Consider the following 13355-nt stretch of genomic DNA (forward strand, 5'->3'; position numbering starts at 1 on the left):
ATATTTCTAGTGTCAGGTAGCCTTTTTCAAAAAGTTCTGACCTGCTGTACTTTAGGTAGTGCTTAAAGACTGGATGACTTTCAGATCAAAAAACCTTGTGAGTATCCTTTTAAATATTAACATAGAAAGATTTGTGCTAAGATATGGAGGAATGGAGATTTTCTCATGGGGTATTTCTAAGCTGGAGTTTTATATTTACCTGTATCTTTTGAGCACTCTCAAAAGAGGAGTCAACCCTTCAAAATGCAGTAGAATCTCTCTCTGCCTCCTATATTACTTGTTGCTCCCAATTGTTTACATGTAAAAAGAGTAATTGATTACAGTGATTTGAGAGTACTAGTAAAGGTGAAAAATTAGGTGATCTTCTGTTCCAGCAGTTGTCAAACTGTGGTGCCTGGAGTCCTTAGAGAGGGTGGAAAGCTGGGCCCAGATTCTCAAAGGTATTTAGGCACCTAACATCCATTGGAATTAGACACCTTAATACCTTTGAGGATTTGGGCTGTTAGTTCTTTTTCTCCTCCTTGTTGCCAGTTATTACATCTAATTAAAATAAGATTTTTTTAAAATATTAAATATTTTCCTGCCTTCCTTTATCATGTAAACAATTGTAGCTGTTCCAGGGATGTTATGTGTTTGGGTGGATCCTCCTATTTCATTATTGCAATCCTGAATAGGAGGGATTCTGCTCTGGAAGACAATTTTTCTATTAATATGTGGTCCATACTATGAAAAAGTTTTGAGAACCTCACCCTGCTTGGATAAGTACAAGATTTTTTTGGAGAGCATAAATCATTCTTATTTATGTTTTTGTTTTGTTTTGACAACAGAAGTTCACTGAGCATCATGTTGCTCTTGTTGTCTTCCGTGTGTCAGCTGTAATTGAATCCTTGGTTCCACCATAACTGTCATGGCAAATTAACTGAATTAAATCAATCCACTGTCTCATTGGATTTAGTTCTTTATTATCACTAGGAGTGATGTTATTGCACTCTATCCTGCTATCTTAATTTAAACAACTGGGAACTGCAGCCACAACTCATTTATAGATTGAATTAACTGGAAAGCAAGTTCCATGGTAGATACAAGTGCACTTTAGAAATAAGAAAGAAGAGTACAAATACTAGTTAAGAACTGACAGGCGTCAACAGGTTATGGGGGGCGGAATTGGAATAAGACATGTTAGCTAGCTTAAGTGGTGCCAAGAATGCCTGTAAACAAAGGTGATGACTGAAAAGTGCTTGTTTTTTTATATTATGAGGGATATTGCTCTGCAGAATTTCACAAGTTCTCTGCATAGATTTCATTTTCTAGTGATCTTCAATATAATAAAGGTTGTAGTTTCAGTTCAGTTACAAAATCAATTTTTTTCTTCTAGCTTTTGGATTAAGTTTACACTTTAAAATTTTCAATATTAAATTTTCTATACATCCTAAAAAAAAATTGGTTTGGCCACTTTAAACTGAGGGCCTCGTGTACCACTGTATTATTTGATGTTTACACAAATGTCACTCCACTGATTTCAGTGGAGTTCTGCTGGTGTAAAACTGGAGTATCACAATGGTAAATCAAGGTCTGAGTACTTAATTAAATTGCTTCAATAAAAATGAAAATCCAAGGGAAATATAATCCAATATAAAACACAACTGAAATAATAGCAGGAAGGTGTTTATACAGTTGAACCCTGTTATGTCGCCGGCCTAGGGGTTTGCCAAAAAGCGTCGAGATAACTGATGATCGAGATAAACCCCTATCCCCCCCCCACCCCTGAACTCCCCTGCCCTCTCTCCAACACCCCCTCCCTGCCCCCTTACCGCGGTGCCTGCACGTGGCAGGATCCGGCGAAGCGGGACGGGGAAGCGGGGCCGGGCGGCCGTGGACGGGGACCCGGAGCCGGGCAGCCAAAGAAGCGGGACCCGGTAAGCGGGCCGGGCGGCAGGCGAAGCGGGACCGGGTGGGCGGGCGGGCGGCAGGCGAAGCGGGGACCAGGTATGCGGGGACGGGCAGGCGGGTGGGCACGGGCAGGGACCGGGTATGCGGGGGCGGGCAGGCGGCGAAGCGGAGCCGGGCGGACGGGTGGGCGGCGAAGCGGGGACCAGCGAAGTGGAGCCGGGCGGGCGGCAGGCGAAGCGGGGACCAGGTATGCGGGGACGGGCGGGGACGGGCAGGGACCGGGTCTGCGGGGACGGGCGGGGACGGGCAGGGACCGGGTATGCGGGGGGGGCGGGCGGCGAAGCGGGGACCGGCGAAGCGGAGCCGGGCGGGCGGCAGGCAAAGCGGGGACCAGGTATGCGGGGACGGGCAGGGACCGGGTATGCGGGGACGGGCGGGCGGGGACGGGCAGGGACCGGGTATGCGGGGGCGCTCGGGCGGCGAAGCGCGGACGGGCGGGCGGCGAAGCGGGGACCGGCGAAGCGGAGCCGGGCGGGCGGGCGGCAGGTGAAGCGGGGACCAGGTCTGCGGGGACGGGCGGGGACGGGCAGGGACCGGGTATGCGGGGACGGGCGGGCGGGGACGGGCAGGGACCGGGTATGCGGGGGCGGGCGGCGAAGCGGAGTCGGACGGGCGGGCGGCGAAGCGGGGACCGGCGAAGCGGAGCTGGGCGGACGGGCGGGCGGCGAAGCGGGGACTGGCGAAGCAGAGCCGGGCGGGCGGCAGGCGAAGCGGGGACCAGGTAGGCGGGGACGGGCAGGGACCGGGTATGCGGGGACGGGCGGCTGGGGACACGGTGGGTCGGGGACGCGGGGAGCCGGGCGGCTGGGGACGCGGGGAGCGGGCGGCTGGGGAACCGCGCGGCTGGAGAGCCAGGGAGCGGGCGGCTGGGGACACGGTGGGTCGGGGACGCGGGGAGCCGGGTTCGAGATATTAGGGTTCGGCGAATCGACATAACGGATGAGAAACCCATAAGACAAAGAGGGAGTTTGGCGGTTCCACTTGTAAAATGTCGACTTAATAGGATTGGCAAGTTAACCGAGGTCGAGATAAATGGGTTCGACTGTAGTGACATAAGCTTGGCAATTCAGAGAGTAGGCTGAACCACCTTCTTTAACCTATTCCATTGTGCCTATGGACTTCAGAACGTTTGTATGATTTTTAATGTCATCTGCTAATTGACAAACACTGCAATAATTAGCCCTCTTGTTTGGGATTAGAAAAGAAGAGCATTACAGCCTTCACTCCCATTTTTTAGTTTTAGTTTTATTTGGTTAAGGTCTTTAATATTTCATTTTCATAGTTTGAAGGAAAACTATTGTAAAAGTTAGTGACTTGTATTAACTTTTTTTCCTCCATAAAGCTGATGAAGCATTGTCTTTTTATCTGTAATGGATAAAAAATAAACTTCGGTTATTTTTTAAAGTATGGTTTTCACAGACTGATCTTCTTTCACTACTGCAAATATGGAATATACTGTATTAAGAGATGGCATTTGGGTGCCTGTGTTCTACTCCCAGGCTGGTGCTAATGTAGAAATCTCCTATGTTAGACCAAAACATACACTTACAGAGTTGTGAATCTTCAAAGTGACATTCTCCGATTTTTTTTTTTAACAGTTTCGAGGGTTGATTGGAAGAGACACTAATGAAGTGGCACAGCTCAACTTTGTTCATGACAAGCAACAGAACTTGTGTAGAAGCACGAGCTCTGTTATAATCCAGGTTTATGGAGCAATACAGGTAAAGAATCTTAGTAATAATGCAGAGATACTCAGTGCACTGAAGCAGTCGTAAAATATGTTAAAAAAGAAACAGTCCATTTTAAGTCTAAGGGCAGGTCCATACTCACCGCGCGGGGCGACGCGGTGAGTTCGACTTCTCGGAGTTCGAACTATCGCATCTGATCTAGACGCGATAGTTCGAACTCCGGAAGCGCCGCGGTCGACTCCGGTACTCCACCACTGCAAACGGCGGTGGTGGAGTCGACGGGGGAGCCGCGGAGTTCGACCCCGCCGCGTCTGGATGGGTGAGTAGTTCGAATTAGAATTAGAACTTCGAATTCAGCTACACTATTCCCGTAGCTGAATTTGCGTACCCTAATTCGAACCCCCTTTTTAGTGTGGACCAGGCCTAAGTATGTTGTTAATTTCTGATCCTAAAAACCTCTGCATGTGACACTCCCATCAACTTCATCAGCAGTTCCCCACGTGATGGGCTTGTGGGAACGAACCCATGAGCAGTCTATTTATATTTGATTGGTCAGTGTAAGTTTGTTTTACAGGAGCTAAAATATTTTCAAGGCAATGAAAACACCAGAGCTGTCCACCCAATTATATTAAAATGTGTTATACCTCTGTTAAAAGATACTGACTGCAAACAGGCCGTAAAGCTGTGGGTTTCTCTCAAGGACACTTGCAGATGTCAGCTTTTTTAGAGGAACATGAGTCTCTGAGTTGATGCTTAAAACCTGTATAAAAGCAGTGCATCTGAACTGTCTTTAAAGGAGAAATAACAGAAAAGAGGAATGTGGTGTTTAATAAATGAAGTGTGCTAATCTTATTAGAATGACCCTTCATAGAAAATTTTATAATACTATTTTAAAATTTTAGGTTAGATAGAATGGCACAGCTGATTGGGATGCAACACATTTGGACTGTGATGGCTTTCTATCAACAAGGAGATAAATGTGTTACAAGAGGCAAAAGCTCTCTGGAATACAATTCTAAATTACCTGTATTCCTAGAACACTGGTTTTCTTACCCTGGTGTGGGTCTGTAGCTTTTCGGAGGTAAAGCTGCAGCAGATTTTTTTTTTTTATCCTTCAGTACAATTTATTGTCTTACCATTAAAAATTAGTCACATAATTAATTCACAGTGAAAGGCTGGCTATGTAGTACTAGTAATATCAAAGTGCCACAGAGCAATGCTCAGCACTTTGTCATCTTCAAAGGGCCTTAGAAAGTGTTAACCATCACAACACTGCTGCGAGGTAAATCATTATTAATCCCATTTTACAGATTGGTTAAGTGCCTTGTCCAAGAGCCTAGAAGGAGATTTCCTGGCCCCTAGGTCCTACAGTCAGACCACACTTCTCTCTTGCATTTCATTTATTTTTACTTATTTCAATTTTTAACTCTGTCTAAGATACTTTGGGTGCTCTTAACACCTATTGAATATTAACATAATATACATTGTATTAATGTATTCTAATAATAAAAACCATCGTATCCTACACTATAAAGGAATCAGATTTTTGTAAAATGCATCTTCTTTCATATCAGAAGAAGTGGCAAATTCTAGAAAAGTTTGAGGATGAGCTAGTAGCTACTGAACAAAGTATTTAAAATGTGCAAAGTAAGAATATAGTAATAACTATTATTTATTTTTAAGTATTTGTATTTAAAATTACTTGTATATGTGATTCATAAGCATGTGCATCACACACTGTTAGTGTCTTGGTTTTAGTTAAAACAATAAAAAAAGATACTTTGTTCCACATTTAGGGCCTGATGCAGTGATGGTCTGAGCACTTGCTATGAAATTTCCTGCAGAAGTCAGTTGGAAATGAGATGACTCAGCATCTTGCAAGATCAGTCCTTAAATAAACCAATTCATTATGTGAAATATAAACGTTCTTCTTGGTTGTGATACCGGACAATAATTATTTGCATTATGGATATTTTATCAGTTCTCCGACTGCTATTTTTACATCTTTTTTTAAGATGCTGTTTTCTGCTTATTGCATAGAGACTTAAGCGAGACCTGAAGAATCTCCATTCATTTGCTCTTGAGCTTTCAAGAGACTTTCAACATCAGTGCAAGAGTTCTCTTTACCAAGTTTTGACTGTTGTCCAAAGCATCCAGCTGCAGAATGAAGCTATGCAAAGTAAGGCTCCCCGCATTTATGGTTCAGACATGTAACATTGATATTACATTTCTTTCGTGTGTTTTGTTTGGTTCTGACACAGGTGTCACTTAAATTTTGGTGTTTTTTTTTTCATTTAGGCTTCTAGATTGTGGGCTTTCCTTAAGCAGGTACTACCAAAAATATGTATGTAATGAAATATTTTCACAGGGCAGCATGCCTGACAATAGTTTGGATCGATTTTTTGTGCTGATTGCAGCTTCTACTAGACTGTCAAGTTGGCCCAGTTCTAACATTTTAATGTCAAAATTTCAGGCTTGTTATCTTGATTGTTTTGGAATAGTAAAATAAAAAATGTGTTACATTAGCTGAAACTTTGTACTTTTGACTGCACCAGGGAAAATCTCAGGAGAGTTCAGCCTTCTCAGAATAATGTCAGAAAATAGGGCAAGCTGGATTTTTAATTTTTTTCCTATGTTTTAGGGGGAAAATATACTTCTTAATTAAAAAACAGACACACACACGGTACTGTGTAAAATTACACTATAAAGATTGTTTTCAAAACTCATTGCTGATGTTTGACTTGCAGAACATGTATAAATGCAAAGCATGTACTTGTGTGCACAAAACTCACCAAGGCTTTGATGCTGCAATTGGAGCCTCCAGTCTGGACTCCTGCACATGTTCAGAACTCATTGACTTCAGTGGGACCCCACACAGGCATACGGGTCTGTGCTAGCAGATCTGATGGCAGGATTGGGGGCCAGAGTTTTAAAAATGTAACCCTCAAGATCTGATTTAATTTATCCAAAGTTGAGGAATAAAAAGTTAAAAACTGAAATTTGTGGGCCACTCAGCAACTCGCAATGCTATCCCCAGGTACTGCAATACATGAGAAACAATTGTCCATTTTTATGCTGCAAAAATCAGTTAGGTCTGGGGCTTATTTGACTCCAGGGGGATTATTCATGTAATGGTAGCAATCAGAATGCACAGTGGCAAGTGTGTGCTGGATCAGTCCCAATGAACTTTTGCCTATTAGTCAGATGGATTAAACAAAGACTATGTACTCTGCATGGGATTAGAAAGCTCCACTGCCAAGATGAAGAAAACAATTAAACAGACCAACTTTGATACGGTAGTGGAGAGTAAAGTAGAAAATTGAACCAAGATTAAGCTGAATGCTCCAATTTATCAGGCTCTGTGGGGCAGTTATCCCATAAACAAATACAGTGTTGTAAACTAGTTTTTAAAGTATTCTTTATATGTCCCACAAAGTCCTCTGCCCTGTTCTAGTCTTGCTGTTGACATCCCTTAAAACACATCAGTCTGTGATGTCGCAGCTAAGGGAAACGTCAACACATATCAAAATACCATGTTGGTGCTTGGGTGAAGTCTCTGTGTTCTTAACCTATATTTTTCAGCTCATTATTGTAATTTATTAATTATAATATTATGTACCTGGAACTATAAAATATTAATGTTCTGAATTAGGCCACAGTCTTGCATTGTAATCTGTGTGGGTGCAGCCACTGATTTCAGTGGAGCTGTGTGTGAGTGCAGCAGTTCCACCCATGTGGATCACAATGCAGGATTGGGACCTTATGTAACAGTGACATTTACAAGGATGTCAAGAAGTGGTGAGCTATTAACTCATGGGAAATGTTTTCAAGTGTAACACTTACATAAATGTTAATAATGGTAAATAGTAAAGATATCCAGTGAGGCCCAGCATTAGCACAAAAATATTCTTGTAGGATAAATTTGAGTTTGAAGGACTCAAAAGACTGACCAAATGCACACAAATTCGAAAGTATTTTTTTAAAATAAATGCAAATGGAAAAGGTAGGAGGAACTTTTTTGCTGTAAATTTGTTTGACCCAAATTAAATGGAACTTAGCATGATACAAAAGGTATGTGGTCAGATACCCTTATCCCTCTTAACTAAACGAGATAGAGGTGGGAAACAGTATGAACGAAATAGTAAACTACACTCTCAGTATCTTAAACTTAAAGAACCAGGCCAGTTTCACAGGTCATCATGGAACGGATTCTACCTGGAGATTTGTCCATCTGGTAGAGCAAAATAAAATTGGTGGGCCAGTTACAGAGTCTTTACTATCATAGAGATATATTCCGAATTACTGTCATGAGATGTACACTTCATCCCTTACTAGCAGTAATCCCAAATATATATACCAGGGAAATCATATATTACCCGTTTAACCTCATAAAATAGAGGCTCAAGCTGAAATGCTTGATAGGTAGATACCCATAGAAGAAATGTTAAAAAGCATTCCAAGTATGTGAATTGCCGAGTCTGGTGGGTATAGAGTGAACTCAAACAGTTGTAAAATAACTGAGTAGCCCTTTATTAGATGTATTTAATCTCAATCTGAAAACTAGACACTGCCATCTTTGCTATGTGAAGTGTGAATAATAGTAATTCCCAAACCAGGAACAGACCCATTATTCTGTCCTTATTACCATAGTTCCCTGGTTAATGTAGATGTTATCATTTTAGCAAAAATATTGGCAGACTGCCTGACAGGGGTCCTCCTGAGACTCATATATCAATCAAGCCATTTTTGTGATGCATGGCAAGTTTCTGAAAAATTAAGACTTTTTAACTTAATCCATCGTATAGATGCTGTCTGAAAAAGGCCACGTCAGTGTCTGTGGACCCAGAATAGTCTTCAAAAGATGGAAGAACTAGTATTGTCAGTGCTTAGCTAGTTAGCAGTTACTAGGGTTGCCAGGTGTCTGGTTTTCGGCTGGAATGCCCGGTCAAAAAGGGACCCTGGTGGCTCTGGTCAGCACCGCCGATCGGGCCATTAAAAGTCCAGTCGTCGGTGCTGCAGGTCTAAGGCAGGCTGGTACCTACCTATCCTGGCACCATGCTGTGCCCTGGAAGCGGCCAGCAGGTCCAGCTCCTAGGCGGGGGGGCCATGGGGCTCCGCATGCTGCCCCAGCCTCAAGCACCAGCTCTGCACTCCCATTGGCTGGGAACTGTGGCCAATGGGAGCTGGGGGAGGGGGCAGTGGTGTCTGCGGGCAAGAGTAGCGTACGGAGCCTCCTGGCCCCTCCCCCCCGCTGCCTAGGAGCCGGACCTGCTGGCCACTTCCGGGGTGTAGCACAGTGCCAGGACAGGTAGGGACTGACCGGGAGCTGACCGAGGTAAGCCCGTGCCCCTACCCTAGCCCTGAGCCCCCCTCCCAAACCTGGATCCCCCTTCTTTTCCTCAGTCCCAGAGCCTGCACCCCCAGTTAGAGCTCGCACCCCCTCCCGCACCCCAACCCCCTCTCCCAGCCCAGTGAAAGTGAGTGAGGGTGGGGGAGAGCGAGCCACTGAAGGAGGGGGAATGTAGTGGGCGGGGCCTCAGAGAAGGGGCAGGGTAGGGTGTTCGGTTTTGTGCGATTAGAAAGTTAGTAACCCTAGCAGTTATGAAGGAGCAAATTCTAAACCCTGTACCTGTCCGAATGAATAACTGGGGGAAGAATTATTCCACCACTCCAGTAAGCTGTAGATAGGTTTTATGGAAGCCACAGTGGCCCAATCTATGAATTAGCCTCCATGTCTCCTTACACAGGCTCCTCCTTCCTGTGGTGGGGAAGATGGAAGACGATGTGGAGCAGCTCATCCCCGAGCCTGCCAAACTCCTGCCCCCTGTGCGCTGTCACTCTGGGCCTCCTTCCCCAGGAGCTGAGCTCTGCACCAAGCAGGAGATGTGCATTCTCTGCATGGTCCCCTGGAATCCTGTGTTTGCCCACTTTTGCATAGCCCAGCCTCACCAGCTCTGCTGCCTGGGATGTCCCCTGCACCTGGGGAAGAGAAGGGGCTGGATTTGGGCCCAAATGAATGTTCTTCCTGGACTTTTCTGTGCCTTCAAAGTGTTCCTTCTGACATTAGAACAAAACAAAAAAACCTGCTACTTTAAAAGCTTGTATCAAATCACCCTCAGTTTCTTGTGGGGAGATTAAAAAGCAAATCAAACCTCTGCATAGTATAAAAATGCACTATCCTAAAGAGCAGTATTACAGACAAATAGAGTATCTGACAACCTATAGATAGCATCTGCTTAAGACTAAAACAGTGTGCAACAAAACCAGTTTCTCAGGCTGGTGCTAATCATTTAGAAAAGATAACTGATGTTTGCCTTCTTATGCAACCTCTCTTGCAAGATAACTGCAGCAACATTGAAAGGGCTAGTGATGTGAAGCATACTGTATTATGGCTCTCTAACCTAGAAGGTAGGGGAACCATTTCCATTGGCCTTTATTGGCCTCATTTTTTAAATTTGGAACCAGTATGGGAAGAAAAGATGAAAAATGATGACATTAACACGATGTTTGCAAACTATCACTTGTGTTCATTCTGCTTGTACAGGATACCCTTTTCCCCACCCTGTGTCTGTCTTGTCTACTTAGATAGTAACCTTCCAGGGGCAGGAGCGGTGTCTTAGTCTATGTTTGTACAGTGCCTAGCACAATGGATGTCAGTATGAGTTCCTAGGCACTACCATAATATGAATAAGAAATAATAAGAAATAACTTCTAGAGCAGCTCACAGGGGAAACAAGCAGGATTCCCAGGAGAACGCAAATGATAATGGTAACAAATGGCCAGGTACATAAACAAATAGTCCTCACAAGGAAGGTTTAGAAGTAATTGCCTGTTAGAAAATGAGCTTTGTGGCACTTTCATTAAAAGGGTCCATCTCTACTGCATATACAGCCTCACAAAACATGAGCGGCATAATGGTTTATTCCTTTTATGGGAGTGAGCGTTGGGAAACCATGGATGAAAATATCAGCTGTCAGGTGCAAGGACTTGAGGTAGGGGGTTGTTCAGTGCTTGGATAAACACAGCTTGTTGTAGACCTTTATTTGTTTTATGCAGATCCCAAGGAATCATCTGTCTTCGAAAAACCATTGTGACAAGCTAACGATTGATTTCTGTTTTCACAACAAAAAGGACTAGAATTTTTTTTTTAAACTAAAGCACAGATTAAGTGGAGCAGAGCTTGTAATGTTCACCAGACCTCTTGCAGAAGATCACCTCACAAAGATCACCTCCAATAACTAAAACCATTTGCTCTCCAGCTTGCTAAAAAAATAGTCCTAAATTCTAGTTCTTAAAGAGAATTAGTGAATAAAACAAACAAGAGATTTTTACATCATGCTTTAGCTATGAGGGGCTTCACTTGGAAAATCTTATGTGAGGGAGCTGTGCCAAGTGGTCAAGTTCAGGCCCATAATGGAAAATGTCTTGGAGCCTAGCAGTGGTCACTGTTATAATTCCATAATACAATTCCTCCTCTGTTGGTTTCTCCAAGAAAATACAAGAATTGAGTGTTGCTGTGTATATTTTTTTTTTAATTTTTTTACTATCTTATATGGCCAAAGAGAGAAGTTTCTGTTTAGGCTTCCAGGGATAAAATGAAAAATGTAACCCCCTTATTGTTTAGGTTTAACCCAACACTAACCCACAAATGATTGCTCAAACTAAGCATACTAGGTTTACTGAATGCAAGAAAGGGTCCATTCTTCATGCAGCTCCTGGGTCTTGCCTTGCCCCTCCAGCTGACAGTTTCATGTACCCCCGGAAATTTGCATACTGGAGAATACCTCAAGGCTCACGGGTGGGGCGTACAGATTAGGAATGGCAAAAATAATATTTGGGGAAATTCCAATATAAGACAAATGTTGTTTAAAGTTTTCAGATTTTTAGCTCCTAGCCAGGAGTATAAGTTACATGCTTGTCATGTTGAGATCTTAAAATTCAATATTAACTTCTTTATAAAAAGGTGAATACTGCCTGGTGGCGTTATTGCTAGTCCAACTCTAGAGCCACATTTGTGGAGTACTGTATTCTGTGTCACTGGACACCTCGGGTAATGTTGGGGACTTTGATTTCTTGCTGGGGTTCCTGGGAGGTTGCTTTCTTTGACAGTTTACAGGTTTTTCTCATCTGCCACATGGACCTTTCAGTGTGAATGTAATTAGGTTGAAACAAAATCATCTGTGAGGTTGGAGAGCTTTTACTCTGCTCTATCCATCCCTCTTCAGTTTGTGTGAGGAGAACTCTCATGGGATTTCAAAAGATTAAGCTTTCTATAAAATCCTAGAAATGAAGTGTACTCTGGCATCTTAGGGGAACATTTTCAGCTCTGTTTACAAGGGTTTAGCAGCACACTAAATGAGTTGCATGTCTAATTCTCTTCTTACTGTATTGAAAATTTATGCTCAGCTGAACTAGCAGAGGCATGAAGTAATGACTCTTCTGCCTTCATTATATGTATAGACTCCATTTTCCAGGACAGTCAGACTCCTGTTTCATCACATGTGAAGTATTTTCTCAAAATACTTCATATCATTGCAACTTGCAAAAGATTTGTACTCTATCTACTTGCCATTCCATGGGTATCCAAGAGCAAGTTAAAGCCTGTCTGTTCATGCTAGAGCACTCCCCCATTTCCAACTTAACTCCTTAAGAAGCCACCCACGATTGCAGCTGCCTCTGCACTTTTCCTCTGCATAGGAGGGGAGCACATGCCACTATTGGTGCTTAATGAGTCTGCAGAAGAGGTGGTAAGAATGGTATAGATCACCACCCGTTTGCTCAGTGTAAGCCCATCACCACTGCATCATGTCTGATGTCTACCAGCTTAAACAGCCGGAGTCCCAAGATGGCCTCTGTACACTGATCTCTCACATAGTGACAAATAGCACTGGCCTAATTGGACTGGCAGATCTGAATGATCTTTGAATGCTTTGTATGTCTAATAATGTAACATTTTCAAAGTTATGTACAGTATTTGTGTCCATAGTAACTGTGCTCCTAGTTCACTTAGGTGCTATTGAAAATCCTACCTGTATATCCCAAGAGTTTGGGGTTTTTAAAATGGCTTTCTTCTTCCAGCATTCCAGACAAAAGCATTTGATCTCGAGCAGTCTTTACAGGAAGTTAATGAGAGATACCAGCAAGAAAAACAAAAGAGAAAAATACTTCACAACAGTTTAGTTGTGAGTATCTATAATGAGAGAACCATCGAGACCTCCTGCAATTATATGCATAATTTCCCAAACATCATAACTAATGAATATGCTCCTACTTGATGTATCAGATCCTTTGTCTACGTACCATATGCTTCTTTACAGAGGCACATCTGGTTTTTGCAGCAAGTCATACCATACTGTTCCTAATCAGAAATGTCTTTTAAATATAGTACTTGTGCCCATTGCTCTAAAAAGGAGAATCCTTGGAGCATAACTTAGTCTCTCAGTTCTCCTCCCTTGCAAACTCTTATGCATGTTCTTAAAAAGTTAAACGTGAGTATTTGCAGGACCAGAGCCTATATGCATGGCCTCTTGTAATAGTTTGTACTAATTACATTTTTATATTATAATCCCAGGAACTGAGGGGAAATATCAGAGTGCACTGCAGGATCCGTCCCTTATTGCCTTTTGATACTGCTTCTGGACATTCAGTCTCACAAGATAGGTAACTTACTTTTGAAATATTATTCTTTTAGTTGATGCATACAGTGATGTACAGAGA

The 13355-nt window shown here is 43.1% G+C and overlaps 1 protein-coding gene across 4 annotated transcripts in view; it reads left to right on the plus strand.

Annotated features, from left to right (window-relative positions):
* The window catches only part of KIF25 (kinesin family member 25), a 64788-nt gene that overhangs the window by 6258 nt on the left and 45175 nt on the right, over window positions 1–13355 (plus strand). For all 4 annotated transcript variants that reach the window (XM_045008582.1, XM_045008583.1, XM_045008584.1 and 1 more), the window contains exons 3-6: window positions 3549–3671; window positions 5679–5817; window positions 12717–12820; window positions 13210–13298. In XM_045008582.1, coding sequence (XP_044864517.1) covers window positions 3549–3671; window positions 5679–5817; window positions 12717–12820; window positions 13210–13298 — 455 coding nt within the window. The remainder of the gene's footprint in view (window positions 1–3548; window positions 3672–5678; window positions 5818–12716; window positions 12821–13209; window positions 13299–13355) is intronic.

Source organism: Mauremys mutica, chromosome 3 (genome assembly GCF_020497125.1).
Source record: "Mauremys mutica isolate MM-2020 ecotype Southern chromosome 3, ASM2049712v1, whole genome shotgun sequence".
Lineage (NCBI taxonomy): Eukaryota > Metazoa > Chordata > Testudines > Geoemydidae > Mauremys > Mauremys mutica.